We start from the raw sequence: 22,606 nt of genomic DNA on the forward strand, positions 1-22,606 counted from the left end.
TGGGAAGAATAAGCACAAATCCCAGATACGTGATTGAAATAACCGGACCCGATGTGCTCTCTTTGGGGAGTTAGGAGGGACGTAATTCGGTAATTTGGAAAAATTAGAAAAAATTAGGTATTTTTAACTTACGAACGGGTAATTGTATTTAAATAGAATTTGATATTTAAAAGGACCTCGTGTCTCAGAACTCTTATGTTAAATCCCTACTGGATCCGGTGACATTGGGGGACGTTGGAAGGGGGAAACCGAAAATCTTGGAAAACGCTTAGAGTGGATACGATACGTGTTAGATTACGTTACTGGAGTTAGATACGTGATTGACGTAATCGGACCAGATCCACTCTCTATGGGGGAGTTAGGGGGGAGGGGGGTAATTCGGAAAAATTAGAAAAAATGAGGTATTTTTAACTTACCCACGGGTGATAGGATCTTAATGAAATTTAATATTTAGAAGTGCCTCGTGTCTCAGAGCTCTTATTTTAAATCCAGACCAGATCCGGTGACATCGAGGGAAGTTGCAGGGGGAGACCGGAAATCTTGGAAAACGCTTAGAGTGGAGAGATAGGGATGAAACTTGGTGGAAAGAATAAGCACAAGTCCTAGATATGTATATGACATAACTGGACCGGATCTGCTCTCTTTGGGGGAGTCAGGGGGAGATTTCCAGTGTTTTGGTGAGTTCAGTGCTTCTTGACGCGCTAGGACGATGAAATCGATGCCTCTAGTACCATGTCTAATTTTAGGTTCTGACCTTGTCACAAGAGCCATATGAGCCATTGCCTTTTTTTAAAATTAATAACAGAAAAGAAACAATATTTAGCCTACACTTGACAGATCAGTCATATAGCATTTCACAATAAGCTGAACGACTCTGCGGCCAACAAGTACACTGCTTCCCCACTTATGCTAGACTTCTTCAGAAAGAATTCCCATTACCTATCCCATCAAAGAAATATATACACAACGTTTTACCTGGAAGGCTTTACCCCTTAAGAAACTTTTTTAAATGTATCCTAATTCAATTCTTCAGAAGAAACTTTTCACAGAATTCTAAGAAACAATTTTAGGCACTTACCCATAAATAAGAGATGTAAGAAGTTCAAGGTTATTCTTCACTGGGTCAACATTGACAAGATTTGGCAAATTATTTTCTTTGAAAATCTGAGAAACTTGAAAAGAAGCGCTCATTACACTGTTCCACGATAGTTTCCGTTCAGTGATCCCATCATAATAAATAATAGAGATGTTGTCTTCTTCTGAAAAAGCACCTAAAATAAACGAAATATCCAAACAAATTGAATTCATTTTGTATCAATCTTTTAAATATAGAAGATATTTTTAAAATTTAGCTTGTACACATAGCTGAAATTTTAGAGAGAGAGAGAGAGAGAGAGAAAGAGGAAAAGAGGGGGAGGGAGCCCTCAAAGGATTGTTCACACAATTCTTAAAAAGAGCTAAGAGCTCATATGGCATTTGTGACGGGGACGGAAGAGCCTAGAGCCAAGAGCTCATATGGTGTGAGCTCTAGCAAACTTCTAAGAATCAATAGACTAATTTAAAAGGAAAATCAGAGGCTTAATGCCGGTCGGGATTTAAAACAAGAGCTCCGAGACACGAGGTACTTCTAAATATAAAAATTCATTAAGATCCAATCACCCACTCGTAAGTTAAAAATGCCTCATTTTTTCTAATTTTTCCTCTCCCTTCAGCCCCCCCCAGATGGTCGAATGGGGGAAAACGGCTTATCAAGTCAATTTGTGCAGGTCCCTGACATGCCAACCAATTTTCATTGTCCTAGCACGTCCAGAAGCACCAAACTCGCCAAAGCACTGTACCCCCCCTAACTCCCCCAAAGAGAGCGGATCCAGTCCAGTTACGTCAATTTCATATCAGCGACGTTTGCTTATTTTACGCACCAAGTTTCATTCCGATCTCTCCACTCTAAACGTTTTCCTAAATTTCCGGTTTTCCCCTCCAACTCCCCCCAATGTCACCAGATCTGGTCGGGATTTAAAATAAGAGCTCTAAGACATGAGTTCCTTCTAAATATCAAATTTCATTAAGATCCTGTCACCCGTTCTTCAGTTAGAAATACCTAAACTTTTCTAATTTTTCCCAATTAACACCCCCCAAAATCCCCCAAAGAGAACAGAACCGTTCCAACTATGTCAATCACGTATCTAGAACTTGTGCTTATTCTTCCCATCAAGTTTCATCCTGACCTTTCCACTCTAAGCGTTTCCAAGATTTCTGTTTCCCCCCCTCCGGCCCCCTATGTCCCCGGATCCAATTCGAATTGAAAACAGAACATCTGAGACATAAAATCTTTCTATATATCAAGTTTCATTAAGATCCGATCGTCCATTCCTAAGATAAAGATACCTCAATTTTCACATTCTCAGAGATTTCCGGTTTCCCCCTCCAGCTCCCCCAATGTCATCCGATCTGTTTGGGATTTAAAATGAGAGCTCTGAAGCACAAGATTCCTCTGGATATCAAATTTCATTAAGATCTGACCACCCGATCATAAGTGACAAATATATCATTATTTCTAATTTTCCGAGTTACCCCCCCCCCAACTCCCCCAAAGACAGCGGCTCCGATCCAGTTATGTCAGCCACGTATCTTGGACTTCTGCTTATTCTTCCCACCAATTTTCATCCTAATCTCTCCACTCTAAGCCTTTTTCAAGATTTCCGGTTACCCCCCCCCCCAACTCCCCTAATGACACTGGATCCGGTCTAGATTTAAAATAAGAAACCTGCGTTACAAGGTCCTTCTAAATATGAAATTTCACTAAGATCCGATCACCCCCTCGTAAGTTAAATTTACCTCATTTTTTTCTAATTTTTCAAAATTAACCCTCCCCCCACCTCCCCCAAAGAGAGCTGATCCGTTCCGGTTATGTCAATTACGTATCTAGGACTTATGCTTATTTTTCCCACACACTTTCATCTCAATCCCTCCACTCTAAGCGTTTTCCAAGATTTTAAAGTTTACCCCTTCAACTCCCCCAATGTCACCGGATCCAGTCGGAATTTAAAATAATAGCTCTGAGAAACGATATCCTTCTAAATATCAAATTTCATTAAGATCTGATCACCCTTTCGTAAGTTAAAAATACCTCATTTTTTCTTTTTTTTTAATTAACCGTTCCCCCACTCCCTCCAGATGGTTGAATCGGGGGAAACGACTATTTTTAATTTAATCTGGTCTGGTCCCTGATATGCCTGACAAATTTCATCGTCCTAGCTTATCTGGAAGTGCCTAAACTAGCAAAACCAGGACAGACAGACAAACCAACAGACCAACAGAATTTACGATTGCTATACGTCACTCGGTTAATACCAAGTGCCATAAAAATCGCAATAAAACACGTTATTGTCGGATAAATTATTCATGAGCTTGAAAGCATCAGTACTGACTACATATAATATGAAAAAAACTTCGTTTTCTTAAAGAGTTAAAGAGGCTGCGTCCCAAAGTCGAACCTTAAAACGTACAGGAATTAGGAGAGGCAGTTGGGGGGCTGCCGCCCCCCAAACCCCCCCCACCTTTTAAAGACTCTTTTGTACAGGTATTTTGTTGTGGGGGGACTTCATTGTTACTAATTACTAGTTTCGGCGCAATGGTTCTCCTGTCCTCTTGTGTTTAACATTTTTCGAAGTTATTCCATTATTCATTCATTTCAATTTTTTTTTATTAAAAGAGGGCCTTTCCGAAGCCAAGAGCGGGTTTTTTTTTCTACAACAAAAACCTGTACAAAAGAGTCTTTAAAATTGGGGGGTTTCGGGGGCGGCAGCCCCCCAACTGCCTCTCCTAATTCCTGTACGTTTTAAGGTTCGACTTTGGGACGCAGCCTCTTTAACTCTTTAAGAAAACGAAGTTTTTTTCATATTATTTCTGTACGTTTTTCTACAATCCATGGTGGATGTAATTTAATAATAATTTTCCATGTTTATTTTCTCGCTTTCTGTATCAATAAATTCAAACTGACAAAATTATCTAATTTTGATAATTTTAATAGTTTAGCGGCTTAATTAAAAATTTAGCAGCTAGTGGTTTTTACCCAGCCGCCTCCGGTTTATGGGCCCAGCGCGCTTCCGCTGCACCAAGCTGCTGTTATGCTTGTTATCAAACAAGTTATTACAATAGAAAATTTCACCAACGGCTTCAATTAGGAAATCAATTTAAATGGTTCTTTTAACTTGCTTCCATCAAGCCTTACCCCCGCTTCAATATAAATTCTTGTGAACATTCCAGTATGTAATTCTGATCACATGTTTCCATGTTTATTTTCTCCCTTTCTGTATCAATAAATTCAAACTGACAAAATTACCTAATTTTACAAATTTTAAAAAGTTAGCAGCTAGCGGTTTCGATCCACCGACCTCTGGGTTATGGGCCCAGCACGCTTCCGCTCCGCCAAGCCGCTGTTAGTGTAAGAATTTTTCAAACAAGTGATGTTATTACAAGAGAAAATTTTACCTTCAATGGGGAAATGGATTTTTCTAAGCTAGAAAATCGGGGGGTTAAGATTTTCCGACGAAACTTTCCAGGAAAATTACTCGGAGAATTCCGCGTCGAATGAGTCTTCGTATACCCAGATCCGATGTCGGCTGTGACCTGTAGGCGTCGAGGAAAAAAAAAGGAGAACATGAACAATAAGTGGCTATGCGTGGTTTCTGGAAAACAGGGAAGGAGTTATCGGATCGAGCTGAAATTTCGCGGATAAGCTCCTGGGCTCTAGAAAACCTTAACTTGTGAATTTCAGCCCGATCGGACAACGTTAAAGGGGGGCTGGGGTTGACGGGTCGAAACTTTCGGCCAGATTTTGCCCATGAAGGAAAAGTCGGAGGGGGATGAAATTTGGCAGATTTCTTAGTTGGAGCTCGGGGTACGAAATGCATCTCTCCCCATCCCTCTGTGACCACTGGAACCGAAGATCGCTTAACATTGTCGTGGTTCGCCTCTTTATAGAGGCACGAGTGTACCTCCTTGATATTGTATTTTCCATATGGAAATTCCAAAGTTTGGCAGTTCTGTTGAGATACAAGTGACTTCACTGAAATGCTCATACAGATTTCTTAATAAGTGGCCCTTTGGGTTGCATTTTTCAGAGACAGTAGTTGACAGCAAAACATAACCGGGAAGTAGTTTCTAATTGGTGTAGTTTCTAAATAGATTGATATTAGATTGAAAAGTATCTGCATTAATTTATCAGCACCTCTACCAACAACTTTAGAACCATTAGCATACTGAGCTAGGAGATATCTCCTCCAATTTGGAGGGGGGCCCATTACAAATTATAGTAAGAATTATAGGACCAGGATTGTTCCTTGTGGAGTGGGATTCTTTTCTAAAGAGAAAATTTGAGTGAATGGGTGCAATCCAGGTACCTTCGACCCTCAAAAGCTGAATTTTTCCAGCTAAAAATGCTTGGGTCCAAGTTGAAGTTTATTTAGTTAATCCTTGAGCGTGTTGTGTCAGGATTGATGTCTTGCAAAAAGCTTTGTCTAAAGCCTTGGCAAAGTCAGCCATCATGGACAGCCACAATATCTTCCCAATCAGATCCGCAGTTTGATTACAAGCCCAGAACTGATTAGTATCTAACTACCACTGCTGAAACCTTTTTAGAGTTGATGCAGAATACCATTTTTATCTAGGTGTTTATTTGCAGCCAATAACGGGCTTCGGTAATAGAAAATTTTTAGTTAAGAGCTTCTGCTTCATATTTAGGAGGACAAGTTTTTTTTCCATTAGGCCTACAAACATGTCGGGAACTGAGTGTCTTCCTTGCAGCTGCAGATTCCTACACGATTAATGCAGGATACCGTTTGTATCTAGTTATTTATTTGCAGCCAATAACAGACTTCAGCAATAGAAAAATTTGAGTTCAGAGCTTCTGCTTCATATTTAGGAGGAGAAGATTTTTTTTTCCATTTAGGCCTACTAGCATGTAGGGAACTGAGTGTCTTCCTTGCAGCTGCAGATTCCTACAGGATTAATACAGGATACCGTTTTTATCTAGGTATTTATTTGCAGCCAATAACAGGCTTCAGCAATAGAAAAATTTGAGTTCAGAGCTCCTACTTCATATTTAGGAGGAGAAGATTTTTTTCCATTAGGCCTACTAACATGTCAGGAACTGAGTGTCTGCCTTGCAGCTGCAGTTTCCTGCAGGATTAATGCAGGATACCGTTTTTATCTAGTTATTTATTTTCAGCCAATAACAGACTTCAGCAATAGAAAATTTTGAGTTCAGAGCTTCTGCTTCATATTTAGGAGAAGATTTTTTTTTTCCATTTAGGCCTACTAGAATGTATGGAACTGAGTGTCTTCCTTGCAGCTGCAGATTCCTACAGGATTAATACAGGATACCGTTTTTATCTAGGTATTTATTTGCAGCCAATAACAGGCTTCAGCAATAGAAAAATTTGAGTTCAGAGCTCCTACTTCATATTTAGGAGGAGAAGATTTTTTTCCATTAGGCCTACAAACATGTCGGGAACTGAGTTTCTTCTTTGCAGCTGCAGATTCCTGCAGGATTAATGCAGGATACCGTTTTTATCTAGTTATTTATTTGCAGCCAATAACAGACTTCAGCAATAGAAAAATTTGACGGGTCGAAACTTTCGGCCAGATTTTCCCCATGAAGGAAAAGTCGGAGGGGGATGAAATTTGGCAGATTTCTTAGTTGGAGCTCGGGGTACGAAATGCATCTCTCCCCATCCCTCTGTGACCACTGGAACCGAAGATCGCTTAACATTGTCGTGGTTCGCCTCTTTATAGAGGCACGAGTGTACCTCCTTGATATTGTATTTTCCATATGGAAATTCCAAAGTTTGGCAGTTCTGTTGAGATACAAGTGACTTCACTGAAATGCTCATACAGATTTCTTAATAAGTGGCCCTTTGGGTTGCATTTTTCAGAGACAGTAGTTGACAGCAAAACATAACCGGGAAGTAGTTTCTAATTGGTGTAGTTTCTAAATAGATTGATATTAGATTGAAAAGTATCTGCATTAATTTATCAGCACCTCTACCAACAACTTTAGAACCATTAGCATACTGAGCTAGGAGATATCTCCTCCAATTTGGAGGGGGGCCCATTACAAATTATAGTAAGAATTATAGGACCAGGATTGTTCCTTGTGGAGTGGGATTCTTTTCTAAAGAGAAAATTTGAGTGAATGGGTGCAATCCAGGTACCTTCGACCCTCAAAAGCTGAATTTTTCCAGCTAAAAATGCTTGGGTCCAAGTTGAAGTTTATTTAGTTAATCCTTGAGCGTGTTGTGTCAGGATTGATGTCTTGCAAAAAGCTTTGTCTAAAGCCTTGGCAAAGTCAGCCATCATGGACAGCCACAATATCTTCCCAATCAGATCCGCAGTTTGATTACAAGCCCAGAACTGATTAGTATCTAACTACCACTGCTGAAACCTTTTTAGAGTTGATGCAGAATGCCATTTTTATCAAGGTGTTTATTTGCAGCCAATAACGGGCTTCGGTAATAGAAAATTTTTAGTTAAGAGCTTCTGCTTCATATTTAGGAGGACAAGTTTTTTTTTCCATTAGGCCTACAAACATGTCGGGAACTGAGTGTCTTCCTTGCAGCTGCAGATTCCTACACGATTAATGCAGGATACCGTTTGTATCTAGTTATTTATTTGCAGCCAATAACAGACTTCAGCAATAGAAAAATTTGAGTTCAGAGCTTCTGCTTCATATTTAGGAGGAGAAGATTTTTTTTTCCATTTAGGCCTACTAGCATGTAGGGAACTGAGTGTCTTCCTTGCAGCTGCAGATTCCTACAGGATTAATACAGGATACCGTTTTTATCTAGGTATTTATTTGCAGCCAATAACAGGCTTCAGCAATAGAAAAATTTGAGTTCAGAGCTCCTAGTTCATATTTAGGAGGAGAAGATTTTTTTCCATTAGGCCTACTAACATGTCAGGAACTGAGTGTCTGCCTTGCAGCTGCAGTTTCCTGCAGGATTAATGCAGGATACCGTTTTTATCTAGTTATTTATTTTCAGCCAATAACAGACTTCAGCAATAGAAAATTTTGAGTTCAGAGCTTCTGCTTCATATTTAGGAGAAGATTTTTTTTTTCCATTTAGGCCTACTAGCATGTAGGGAACTGAGTGTCTTCCTTGCAGCTGCAGATTCCTACAGGATTAATACAGGATACCGTTTTTATCTAGGTATTTATTTGCAGCCAATAACAGGCTTCAGCAATAAAAAAAATTTGAGTTCAGAGCTCCTACTTCATATTTAGGAGGAGAAGATTTTTTTCCATTAGGCCTACAAACATGTCGGGAACTGAGTTTCTTCTTTGCAGCTGCAGATTCCTGCAGGATTAATGCAGGATACCGTTTTTATCTAGTTATTTATTTGCAGCCAATAACAGACTTCAGCAATAGAAAAATTTGACGGGTCGAAACTTTCGGCCAGATTTTCCCCATGAAGGAAAAGTCGGAGGGGGATGAAATTTGGCAGATTTCTTAGTTGGAGCTCGGGGTACGAAATGCATCTCTCCCCATCCCTCTGTGACCACTGGAACCGAAGATCGCTTAACATTGTCGTGGTTCGCCTCTTTATAGAGGCACGAGTGTACCTCCTTGATATTGTATTTTCCATATGGAAATTCCAAAGTTTGGCAGTTCTGTTGAGATACAAGTGACTTCACTGAAATGCTCATACAGATTTCTTAATAAGTGGCCCTTTGGGTTGCATTTTTCAGAGACAGTAGTTGACAGCAAAACATAACCGGGAAGTGTGGGTCTTGAGTTAAATTAGGAGCAATGAAGATGTTCATGTTTTCCACCTGCAGGAAAGATTCTGCAGCTCTGGGCAATTTAGGCACTTTTTACGGTTTTAACTGAAGCCCCTCACAAGTTGCTTCGTGTCGAATATTATCAAGCATGAGTGAAAAATATAGGTGTTTAAATACAAAGGGAAGGATGTGGTTTTTGAGTATGTTGAAGCTAAAAAACCCCTAATTGGTGTAGTTTCTAAATAGATTGATATTAGATTGAAAAGTATCTGCATTAATTTATCAGCACCTCTACCAACAACTTTAGAACCATTAGCATACTGAGCTAGGAGATATCTCCTCCAATTTGGAGGGGGGCCCATTACAAATTATAGTAAGAATTATAGGACCAGGATTGTTCCTTGTGGAGTGGGATTCTTTTCTAAAGAGAAAATTTGAGTGAATGGGTGCAATCCAGGTACCTTCGACCCTCAAAAGCTGAATTTTTCCAGCTAAAAATGCTTGGGTCCAAGTTGAAGTTTATTTAGTTAATCCTTGAGCGTGTTGTGTCAGGATTGATGTCTTGCAAAAAGCTTTGTCTAAAGCCTTGGCAAAGTCAGCCATCATGGACAGCCACAATATCTTCCCAATCAGATCCGCAGTTTGATTACAAGCCCAGAACTGATTAGTATCTAACTACCACTGCTGAAACCTTTTTAGAGTTGATGCAGAATACCATTTTTATCTAGGTGTTTATTTGCAGCCAATAACGGGCTTCGGTAATAGAAAATTTTTAGTTAAGAGCTTCTGCTTCATATTTAGGAGGACAAGTTTTTTTTCCATTAGGCCTACAAACATGTCGGGAACTGAGTGTCTTCCTTGCAGCTGCAGATTCCTACACGATTAATGCAGGATACCGTTTGTATCTAGTTATTTATTTGCAGCCAATAACAGACTTCAGCAATAGAAAAATTTGAGTTCAGAGCTTCTGCTTCACATTTAGGAGGAGAAGATTTTTTTTTTCCATTTAGACCTACTAGCATGTAGGGAACTGAGTGTCTTCCTTGCAGCTGCAGATTCCTACAGGATTAATACAGGATATCGTTTTTATCTAGGTATTTATTTGCAGCCAATAACAGGCTTCAGCAATAGAAAAATTTGAGTTCAGAGCTCCTACTTCATATTTAGGAGGAGAAGATTTTTTTCCATTAGGCCTACTAACATGTCAGGAACTGAGTGTCTGCCTTGCAGCTGCAGTTTCCTGCAGGATTAATGCAGGATACCGTTTTTATCTAGTTATTTATTTTCAGCCAATAACAGACTTCAGCAATAGAAAATTTTGAGTTCAGAGCTTCTGCTTCATATTTAGGAGAAGATTTTTTTTTCCATTTAGGCCTACTAGCATGTAGGGAACTGAGTGTCTTCCTTGCAGCTGCAGATTCCTACAGGATTAATACAGGATACCGTTTTTATCTAGGTATTTATTTGCAGCCAATAACAGGCTTCAGCAATAGAAAAATTTGAGTTCAGAGCTCCTACTTCATATTTAGGAGGAGAAGATTTTTTTCCATTAGGCCTACAAACATGTCGGGAACTGAGTTTCTTCTTTGCAGCTGCAGATTCCTGCAGGATTAATGCAGGATACCGTTTTTATCTAGTTATTTATTTGCAGCCAATAACAGACTTCAGCAATAGAAAATTTTGAGTTCAGAGCTTCTGCTTCATATTTAGGAGGAGAAGATTTTTTTTTTCCATTTAGGCCTACTAGCATGTAGGGAACTGAGTGTCTTCCTTGCAGCTGCAGATTCCTACAGGATTAATACAGGATACCGTTTTTATCTAGGTATTTATTTGCAGCCAATAACAGGCTTCAGCAATAGAAAAATTTGAGTTCAGAGCTCCTACTTCATATTTAGGAGGAGAAGATTTTTTTTCCATTAGGCCTACTAACATGTCAGGAACTGAGTGTCTGCCTTGCAGCTGCAGTTTCCTGCAGGATTAATGCAGGATACCGTTTTTATCTAGTTATTTATTTTCAGCCAATAACAGACTTCAGCAATAGAAAATTTTGAGTTCAGAGCTTCTGCTTCATATTTAGGAGGAGAAGATTTTTTTTTCAGAGCTTCAGAGCTTCTGCTTCATATTTAGGAGGAGAAGATTTTTTTTTCATTTAGGCCTACTAGCATGTAGGGAACTAGAGTGTCTGCCTTGCAGCTGCAGAAGTGGGCAAGATTTTCAAGTAATATCCAACATGAGCAGTTAGCTAGGTCTTTTTCCCGTCTCAAATCTTGCATTTGATAGTGCTTTGAGTTAATAACACTTTACCAGTCCTTTTTTTCTTTTTCTTTTTTTCACATCAATATTGTTTAAGTTAAAAAGCTTATGATACAATTTTTCTTTTGGAAACACACTGAGTACAGGAAAGGACACAAGTTCTCTGCCTTGGATTGGAGCCTTTTGATATTGATAAGTATTGGGTTTATAAGAGTGTAGGATGAGCACAATAGCTCACAGACAAGCTTAACATTATTTTTTTCAAAGGAATACAAAATGCTATGATGTTTAACTTACAATGCTCTTTGTCATGATTCTTAACTCAAAGAGGTAGAATATGCAGCAAAAGACCAGTCTCTAGTGCAAGAGGAACCATTAGCAATAGTATTTTTTTTTATTATCGGAGAGCGACCCAAGGCTGTGTTTCCTTTCTGTTCCAAAATCCTGACATGTTTACTGACAGATTTCCATTCCTAGCCAACTTCTTTACTTAGGCAATGCCTCAACTGCTGAAATGTACCTTTAACAGAAGTCATATTAGGATCCGTTTCTAGGACCAAATCTTTGTTAAGCTTTCCTTTAATTTGTTAGTTGAAAGAGGTATTGTCTGATACTTATGTGGTATTTGGTTAAGCAGTCGATGCATCACCTACATTCTACATGCATAATGGACACTTCCATCCAAGTCATAGATGCCAGATAGTTCTGTCATTTTAAATCACAAATCCTTAAATGCGAATAAAAACGAATCCTGTAGACTCCAGTCAGTGAAAATGATGATAACTTTAGTACTAGGGGACACAACAACGTTTAGTTAAGGGAGTTCTATGTTAACTATAAGGTTGGAAAAGAATTTGTTTTTCAGCCTGGTATTAGTACACTCCTGGTAGAGGTTGAAAGGTTGGCCTCTTGTTCTAGAGGTACTATCTATCCAGTAAGGGTTAGAGATGATATCCTGGTCACAGACAAATTAAAATGTCATTAATCCATACTTATCCCTCAGTGGTATACAACGGATGTTATTTTGAGTCTTTGGATAAGGGTGGAGTATGGCAGATGATGGAAACCCCTGATGTATTTTGTTGTTTGGTATTGCATCAATCCTAGAATAGATTGATCACATTTACTGACTGGCGCAGCAGCAATATGTATCCCAGATCTCAATTTTGATTGAGTTAGGCCTTTCAGAGACCTGATCATCACAGCTGAAGATCTATGGCAGAATGTTCTTTTTACTATACTGAGAGTTTGGTTGGCCCTGTCCACTACAGACTGCGCATGTAAATTGAACTTGAACTTGTTCATTTTGACTACTTGAGAGGGGCTGCTTTGAACCAGAACTGATTCTACAAAGTAATTGCTCTGCTGATTCTTTGCTCAAAACGTGAATAATATTTCTGAGCATGAAATTCAAGCCACTAGGTTTTTGCCCTCAATGAAAATACATCTAGATCAGCTTGGATGCCTTTGATACTTTGTGGGTCAGATGATGGACCAATTGATACTTTGATTGAAGCATCATCTATGTTAATTTGGGTAAGGTTGGACCCAAAACAGTGCCTTGAGGTACTCCACTTTCTACATCTGCTGAGTCTAAGAAAACAAATAGATCCAAGGTCCCTAAATACCTTTACTTCTTGCATCCTATTAGTAAGAAATTGCACTGTATAATTGATAATATCATCATAGAGGACCATTACACAGAGCTTAGAATTCATCTCATAAAACATACTTTATCAAATGCTTTGGCTAGATCTAGTAATATCATAACAACTGGAGATCCATTATCAATAGGTTTCTTATTGAGCTGGTATCCATCAATAAGATTGGTATCAACTGACCAATTAGGACAAAAGCCATGTTGACTAGGTGACAGTAAATTGTTAGCAAAAAATGATCTATAAAAGCTGTTAATTCTTCTGATTTTCATGTCTACTAATCAGTTGGTTATTTTCATAAAACATGGCTTTCAGAGTAGTTCTCATGACTATTGCCTATCTATTTTCACATTAGCGGCAGCTGGAATTAGCTATTTATTTTTAACACACAGCCTTTAATGACTGATTAATCACTTTGCCAAAATCAAGAAACATTTAAAAGCCAAAGAAATTCGTTCGAAGATTCAAGAGATACATATTTTTTCACTGATTAGAACTACACACTTGTGCCAAAATGGAAGCATACTGTGTCTAGTAGGGAACAAGCAGAGACTACATTCCACAGTCAGTAATTTTTTTTTTTGCAATGGCTGAATTTACTATGCCTTCCATGTGCTTCTCAACACCCAATATAAGGTTAATGGATTGATAATTCCTGGATCAATCTCTGCTGCCCTCCTTGAAAACATATAGAATACAAGCCTCCTTCCAGTCTTGTGGACTATTTCATTTACTTAGTGACTTTTGTAATAGCAGAGTGAGAGGGAGGGGCACTTCAAAACTGGTCCACTTGATTCATTTGTATTAACATTCTTTAATCATGCCTCTACATCTACTATAGTAATATTAATGAACAAAATTCTTTTTAGAACCATATACTGTGAATGTTCTAGAATTAAATCATTATCTGCAATAGCAAACACTGAGGTAAACTGCTTATATGATGCATTAGCTATTTCTCTCGGATTTCAGACTTTTGAGCCATCTTGTCTAAGCTGGGTGACAAAACATCATCCAGAGTTATCAATGGTACACACCTCTAAATTCTATAGGGTTGGATCTGGATACATCTGCTTCTTCTAACTTTCAAATTTTTATTCCTTCTAATTTTCAAAGGTATTTCTGGGTAAACTTTTGAGTTGGTTAAATACCTGTTTATATCTATTGTAATAATCCACCTGGTAATAATTCTTTATTTACAACTTCCAGTATTTCTCTTTTCTGTTCCTAGCCTTTTTTATTTCTCTTATGATAAACAGGAGGGTTTCCTTTTCCATTTTATAACAATGTGATTTTCATTATCTGTGATTAATGTAATTTTTCAATAATATTCTTCACATAGTTGCCCTTGACTCATCCACACCCATATTTCCAATGAAAGACTAATCACATTGAATCAATTCCTGGCAAACTAGAGTGCAATCTGTAGACGCATGTTTTGTAAATTCTTCTCTCTTGGGATGCAGTCTAAAGCTAAAATTTACGGGAATGTGTTTACTAGCTTCATATAAGCATTAAGCTTTACTTTAAATCACAGCTTGGTGCAAGTTAAGAATTTCCAAACTTGTAATACTCCATGATAACTTCTATAGGATTAATTTTCCTTTCAGGTTGTGCATTATGCCCTGAATGAGTATTCAGCTACCTCCTAGTTAAACAGGAACTCTTGATGTGGCCACTCTTTTTTAATTTTGCACTTAAGTGCGTGAGTTGATTAAGCAGATACTGTGTCTTCTTAAATCTGGTTCCATAGGTCAACTACTCTCTTTCTGAAGAAGTGTCTTCTTTCTTTAGTGGTATAATGTTGCTTTGGGAGTTTCTTTGAATGTTCTCTAGTCATGTGATGCAATGGGTGGGCAAACAGATCAGGAAGTGTGTTTTTAGATATAATTTTGTGGACTAGAATCATATCTCCTTGTTTTCTTGTATATGTAAGTGTGGGGTGTTTAAGATGGTCCATCGGTTCTTCATAAGAAATTTGCTGCAATCTACTGATTATCTTAGTTGCTCTGCAATACAATTTTTTCTGGACTTCTTTACCTTCTTGAAAAAAGGGGATAACAAAGACATTCCAGCCTCAAGTTACAGTTGAACCAGTGCCCTATACAGTTTCATGAACACTCTAGGACAATAGCTTGAGATTGTCCTTTTGGTAAAGCCAAGGGATTGAAAGGAAGATGGTGACAAAGTCTTTGCATAGATGCTAAAATTCAATCTGTCTCTACTTTAACATTAATTGATGTAGAAATAACAGGTATGAAAGATTCAAGGCTGGGGGAACAAGGACTTCTATGTATGCAGCCTGTATAAAATGGACTAAATGGTAAAATAACAAATACTTAGACTTGTTCTACTTGTACCCTTATAATCTGAGCTAATATTTTTTCTTCCTACCTATAATGGGTTTCAAGAACATATAGCTATTACCTCTTCTGCCTTCTTTTGATAAGTTGGTGAGCAAGGTATATTCAGATATCTAGATCTGAGCCTCACCTAGAGAGGTGCAAGTCCATTTGGGTTTTATCTCAAAGAAAGCATGAGCATCAGCTTGTTCTGTTGAGAGAGCATATTTTATCTCATGGAACTTTGATGTTATGTAGTCTATGTTACTGAAGACAATATTCAGACTGCTACTAATACTCTATGAAGGCTAATCAATGAATCTAATAATAATACAATAATAAATGCATCCTTGCTCCAATAATAAAAAAAATAATAATGAATGAACTCTTTCTTCCCTGTGTTCTTATTATATATTAGAAACAGTAATGATTGTTGAAAAAGGCAAATTCTGTTCTAATTTCTTTGAGACATGAAGCATTTCCAAATTTGATAAAAATATATCTATAGAATTTCTGAAAGGGATACTTGCTTGTTTTTTTAGAAACTTTCATGATTTCTGTATCAATTTTGAGCTTAATTCCTAATGTAATTTTTGACTTTTCCCTTTAGAAACTTATTGAATATTATGGCACCATTGCCTGTATTATTACATCTAGTTCATATGCTGCAAAGGTGAAAATGTTTTTTTGTTTTTTTTTCCTGGATAACTAAATCTCCCTCACAATTGGCACATTGTACATGGAATGCTTTATTATATAACTATATAACACATTGTACATGGAATTCTTTATTATATAACTTAGTTCTTTTTAAAATAACTTGACCCATCTTAGACCATAGAAATTGGAGCACCTTTTTCAATTCCCAAATTTATTGAGGTAGCTAGCAAATAAAAATATAATAAGTAGTTAACAATAATTTGTCGACAATAAATGAATAATATAAATGAATGAATGAATAAATAATAAATGAATAACAATATGTAGTTAACAAATAAAAATATAATAAGTAGCTAACAAATAACAAATAAACTTACTTGTAGAATCAGCATTTCCTCCTATATCCAAGCACAACATTCATTTTCATTGCAAATTCATTTGATCAAGTTACAAAAATTCTTCAGACTTTTTGTTTCTCTTATAGATATGTGATTTGGTAGACCGGCAATTCAGGTTAGGTTAACTTGATTAAAAGAATTTACAACAGAAATAAATGTTATATTAAGACTCAGGATAAAATTCTAAGCAGAAAAGTGACTTAATTTCTTGGCTATTCCAATGATTGATGAATTGAAAAAATTATTAAAGTTGCAGAGCAATGCTTCTGGGTCATTACCTAGGCTGAGTAGGAGCCAAGGAGTTTCCTAGAGATAATATGAGCCCTCTTAGGCATTTTTAGATGTGTACACTTATGTTACACAGATATCATGGGACTATGGAAATTAATTTAATTATACTATAGTTAAAGTAAAATTTTAATCAGCAAGTTATTTACTGTTAGAGATAGGCACTAGGCTCACTGCTTTTTAACAAATTCAGTGGGACCTATTTAATACAACTTGAAAAGATGACAAAATAAACTAACAGATTTCTTTGGACCAAATTCTCTAGCCCATGAGCAAAAAAAAATTATTTGCTTTTCTTTGAAGAGGGGAGTGATATGGGGTGCTTTGGGTGAGAATTGGTGGCTCACCCCCTCAGAAGGAAACACTACAAAAATTCTGAGAACTACTTCACAGAATTCTAAAATACTTACATGTGTCATTCCTGAAAGCCAATCAATTTACTTTACCCCCACCCTGTAATGACGAAATACACAATCTAAATTAAATATTCTCCTTGAATTTCCTATTATTTGATGCCATCAATGTTGCTTCTTTGCTGTTAAATTAATTTGAGGAAATAGTCACAAATAGAAAATTTTAAATATGTAATTTGGGCATTTTTCCATTAGAAGGGGGGGGGGGGTAAAGTAATGCAATTTTAGGAATTATGTAAGTAAGTATTTTAAAATTTTGTAGTGTTTGGGCAATCCACTACAATATAACCAGAGCTTTGTTTTTTACCAATATTTAAATGCATATTTCCTATTTTCTTATTTTGAAACATCTTTTAAAGTATTCTTGTAGGCCTATAAGCTTCTGTATGTGTGCCAGATTTTTGGCACAATACATTGTGCAAGTGCATCTCTCTTGTTTCACCCATGTACCCACAAACTGATTCAACTTTGACAAAACAAGAACCAGGAAAACAAGAATGATAGGTAATGGAATATATTGGAAATACATACTACTACAACTACTACTACTAATAACTCACTGCAGCACCAAGCCGCCTGAGGCCAACACAGCTACGCACGCTCCTCCTCCAACCTAATCTATTTAAAGCCTCCCTCTTTACACCCTCCCACGAAGTTCCCATTTCCTTTAAATCTTTATTTATGACATCCTCCCAACCCACACAAGGACGACCTGCTTTCCGTGTAGCCCCAGACGGTTGGTCACAAAGGACAATCTTTGGTAATCTGTCATCCTTCATCTGTAGAATATGGCCAAGCCATCTCAACCTTTCTTTCATTATAGCCCTAGAAAGCGGGATTGAACCACATTTTTTGTACAGCCTACTGTTTGAAATATGGTCAATCAGCCAGGTACCCAGAACAATCTGTAGGCAATCTCTGGAAAACATCTAGTAAATTTTCATCTGCTTTTTGGAGCGCCCATGCTTCAGAACCATATTTGACCACTGTCATCACTGTAGCTTCCAATATTCTAATCTTGGTTTGCAGACTTATCTTTCTATTCTTCCAAACTTTTTTTAACTGTGAACAAACACCCTGAGCCTTAGCTATTGTACTTTTAACATCTTCACTGCTCCCCCCATCTTTACTAATAATACTACCAAGGTAACTGAAGCTCCCAACCTGATCAATCTTTTTGTTACCTAATGTCACCTGTTCATCTTCACTTATTCCTAGCCTTAGTGACTTAGTCTTCTTAACATTAATTTTCAAGCCTATTTTAGCACCCTGAACTCACAAAACCTCTAAAAGTTCATTCATTTTGCTCACACTTTCATCTAATATGCTTAAATCATCAGCATAATCTAAGTCCAGGAGAGTTTTTCCTCCCCATTTGATTCCGTGGTCTCCAATTGCCTTTCCTGTGCTCCTTAAGACAAAGTCCATCAAAATGATCCATATAAAGGGGGATAGAACACAACCCTGCTTAACTCCTGATTTAATACAAAACCAGTTGCTAACCTCACTTCCTACCTTAACCGCAGCAGTATTATTCTTGTACATAGCACAAATTACTTTAATGTATTTTTCTGGTATACCATATAACAATAAGACCTTTGTTAACACTCTTCTATCAACAGAATCAAAAGCTTGTTCATAATCAATAAAACTGAGGACCAAATGTGTTTGACAATGAAGGGACTTCTCAATTATTGACCTAAGAATGAAAACTTGGTTGACACATCCTCTACCTTTTCTAAGACCACATTGTTCTTCCCTTAAAACTTTGTCTACAGCATCTCTCAGTCTAAAAAGTATCATATTACTCAGTAATTTGCTACTTACAGTGACCAGACTAATACCTTGATAATTACAACACTCACTCTTGTCACCTTTCTTATACAGTGGTTTAATTAAGGTTTTCCTAAAATCATTGGGTACTTCCCCTTTTTCAAAAATCATGTTCTTAATCTTCAGTAGCTTATTCCTAACCTCAGAGCCACCATATTTAAGAAACTTATTAATCATACAATCAGCACCTGGAGCCTTATGTATTTCCTTATTGGAAATACATAATTTGAGCTATATTGACACATTAAGGACAGTCACATAATTTTGTCAAAATCTTGGGGGGGGGGGGGCAAAGTTAGAGCCAATTTTCCTGAATCAAGAGAAAATGACAGTAAAAACTAAAAAAAAACAGGCTATTTAATGTCATAAAGGTACTATTTAGTACTATAAAAAGCACTATACAGGCATAGCAAATTATAGCCCTGATTAGCAGGGGGGGGTAAAGTATAATGAAGATGCAGTCAAAATATGTTATTTATAATTATTCTGTATATTATGAAGAAAGAATTGTTTTCTGAACATTTTTCCTTCTCAAAAGCCCCTAATCTAAACGTTTACAAAAAAGGTTACTCATACTATGAATAAATGTTACAAGCCAACTATGAATATTTGCTAATAAAAATTTGATAAATTTGTAGATGGTTATATAATTTAGTATGATGAAAGTGAAAACATCAATTGATGCCTTTTTAAAACTCTTCCATAATTCAGTAGCTGCTTCTGGGGCTAATTTTATCTTGAGCCCTTAAGGGGCCCTGAAAGTGTTTTATATTAATTATAACAGAGCATAAAAAAGCATCAAATGATGATTTAACTTTCATCCTAGTTAAAGTATATGGCCCACTGCAAATTTACCATGACCTGTACCAACCTAATGTGCAAATATATACCCTGAATTGGAATATACCCTGAAATGTTGACAGCAAAGTTTTGAATTGCAAAATTCAATGCTATTTTTGTCAAAAGCATTTCAAAAATGCATAGTTAAATTGAAATGGTAGGAAAATGGTTTATATCTGAGTTGCCTAATTAATGAGGTTTGAATTGTTATAAATAAGTATTTTTGGAATACTTATTGCAACAGCTTATTTATAAACTAGTTATATCTTTTTAACTACTTTTCAATGCCTTCTAATGTAGATAACTTCCTGTGTGGTTACAAAAATTAAATACCTTAAGAGTCCCTTTAAGAGCTAAAGATGTAAATAGCCCCAGAAGAAATTACTAAATTATGAAAGAGCATAAAAAAGACATCAAATGACATTTTCACTTTCATCCTAGCTAAATTATATAGCCAACCACAAATTTACAAAAAATTCTGGATGAAGGCCTTTTTCTATCTTGGAAATAGATGGGTGTACAGAAGTGATGTGCATTCAAAGCAGGGGGTGGCAGCATGTGTCCCCTCTCTCTATTTTGAGAAATACCTTTTCATTGAAAATGCTCTTTTGTTTATTTCCATTAAAAAGAAAAGCAACACTGTAGAATTAAGCCTCATCAGTAACCATTTTAGGTAAAATTGTAGTTAATTGACTTCTTGTTATCTCAGAAAGGGTTTAGGTTAGGAAAATGATACTTTCAGGGATGAATCTACAGACTAAAGTATGTCCTGGGAAGGTGATTTGAAGCAACTACCTCCACTCCTTCTCCCTCTAGAAGGCCTGACCTTTGATGACCTTTAAAAATATGTGTGTTGTAAAAGTGAAACCTTACAAAATATCTCTTCTGCTTAATTGAAGTACAACAAAATTGTTTTTACCTCTATAGCTTTGCTCAATTCCATTTTATAAGGTTTTAAAGATATGCAAATATATTTCCTAAATTTTGAAAAAACATTGATATGTTTCTCAAAATTCTACTCAAATAACAGGAATTGTATTTTCAGAACTAAAGGCAGAGAAAAAGCAACTAGTAACTGAAAATTAAGGTAAAATGTTGTTTTGTCAAAATTTCAATAGGTATAGACCTGTCATTTAGGCAAATTTCAGGGCCCTCTAGAGGGATAAGGAGCAGAGATGGGGGTAAAATTGGTGCAAATAGTATTACTGGCTTTTATATAAAGTGAATATACCACTCAATCCCTTTTTATGCTCTTTACAAATATAATAATTGCTTCTACTGCAAATTCAGATTTAAGCACTTTTTGACCTCTTAAAAATGACCTATATATGGGATCATTACAAATCTGTAATAGTTTAGAAACAAATTTGGGCTATATTTTTGCACATCAGGGGGGTGGGGGTAAAGCATAGCATATATTAAATATGTAAACCAACCATTGCTGTATTTTTTTTTATGTGTTTGTGCACATTGAATTTTAATGAGAAGAGAAATCACCAGTGCAACAGCACAAACACATAAAAAATACAGCAATGGTTAGTTTACATATTTAATATATGCTATGCTTTACCCCCTCCCCCAACCCTGATGAGCAAATATATAGCCCAAATTTGTTTCTAAACTATTACAGATTTGTAATGACCCCATATATAGGTCATTTTTAAGAGGTCAAAAAGTGCTTAAATCTGAATTTGCAGTAGAAGCGATTATTATATTTGTAAACAGCATTAAAAAGGCATCGAGTGGTATATTCACTTTATAAGAAAGCCAGTAATACTGTTTGCACCAATTTTACCAAGGTGGGTACTTTAAAATATCTTCCAGGGACATACTTTAGCCTGTATACCCATCCCTGAAAGTTTCATCTTCCTAACCTAACCCCTTTCCGAGATAGCAAGAAGTCAATTAACTAGAATTTTACCCCATTTTATTCAATAGTAACTTCATGAAACCTTTCAAATTGATAAAATCTTCAAACATCCTTATTAGTTCTAATTCAATGTCAATTACATTTAAATTGTTTCGGCTGCGGCCACTGTTGCCAAGTTGACAATGCAAAAAAAAGCCCCGGGGTTTTCAAAACAAGCCCCAAAATATTTTTCCGAAATAATCCACTTTTGAGATTTCACTTTATAGTGAGTGTGCCCGAAACTAACCATTGTGTCAGTTTTTCAATCCGAATGCTATTCTCATCGTTTTTTTCTTTCAAATTCAGGAAGAGTCGTAATGACGAAAGATAAACAAACGGGAATACTCGACATTTTTTGCTGCTTTTAAGTTTGAAATATAAAAGAATTACCTTAAGCTGTATGGCAGCTTAATATTTTGAACTCATGGTTTTTTTCTTACGCTAAGCCTTTGAATTGAAAAACTTATGTTGCGAAAGTAAAACTGTTTACTTTGAAACGATTTCGTCAATTGGAATTCTCAAACTCGAGACTTTTGAAATCAAAGGACATGTGTTCAGACTTCGGTTCAAAGTTGGGCGATATAGTTGTGACTGTTGCTATTTTAGATGAAAGCTAAAAAAATTTAGATGAAAGCTTGGCACTGCAGATCCTAATATGTTCTTATTCCTTACAGTTTTAGTCTTCCCTCCGAAACCTTCAACAGAGTTGTCGCCCCTCCATACCCTTCCAAAAGCTATAGCCCTATACAAATAAAGCCACTTCCCCATAACCTACTGCCCTAATACGTTATGATTTGTTTTAATTTCTCACTAAATATTATATTTTCTTTATGTTTATCTCTTTAGAAACATATTTTGAAGCAAGATTATAATCTAAAAATTATCTTAAGCTACGTGGCAGCTAAGTATTTTGCACTTTTATGGTTATTTCAGACGTTAATACTTTTCACAGAAAACCTTCTTTTTTCTTGTCGCCTAGTTTTAATGGACACGGCTCTCAGCTAATTCTTAGTGCATTGATATTGTAATATGACAACAAAAAAATTTCACGAGTAACAGAAAACACAATGGGATCTCTTTAATAAGCAAAATAATTTTAGTAAGCAAAACAGAATTATGACAAAACTATCACAGCTGGAAATACACAGGCTTAATTACTTCTTTGGATAGAGTGATAAAATGCAGAAAAGAAAACAATTGAAGCTTGAAATTCTTTAATACAAAGGAAAA

General features: G+C 36.6%; 1 protein-coding gene across 4 annotated transcripts in view; it reads right to left on the reverse strand.

Annotated features, from left to right (window-relative positions):
* LOC136043185 (beta-alanine-activating enzyme-like) overlaps window positions 1-21,483 on the reverse strand; it is a 149,190-nt gene extending 127,707 nt beyond the window's left edge. For all 4 annotated transcript variants that reach the window (XR_010621568.1, XM_065728119.1, XM_065728117.1 and 1 more), the window contains exons 1-2: window positions 21,420-21,483; window positions 1,079-1,271 (exon numbers count right to left, since the gene is read on the reverse strand). Coding sequence is in view for 3 of the 4 variants with exons in the window: in XM_065728119.1 (XP_065584191.1) it covers window positions 1,079-1,271; window positions 21,420-21,447 (221 nt within the window). In the remaining variant the exon portion in view is untranslated. The remainder of the gene's footprint in view (window positions 1-1,078; window positions 1,272-21,419) is intronic.
* Window positions 21,484-22,606: the final 1,123 nt, after the last annotated feature.

Source organism: Artemia franciscana, unplaced genomic scaffold (assembly GCF_032884065.1).
Source record: "Artemia franciscana unplaced genomic scaffold, ASM3288406v1 Scaffold_364, whole genome shotgun sequence".
Classification (NCBI taxonomy): Eukaryota; Metazoa; Arthropoda; class Branchiopoda; order Anostraca; family Artemiidae; genus Artemia; species Artemia franciscana.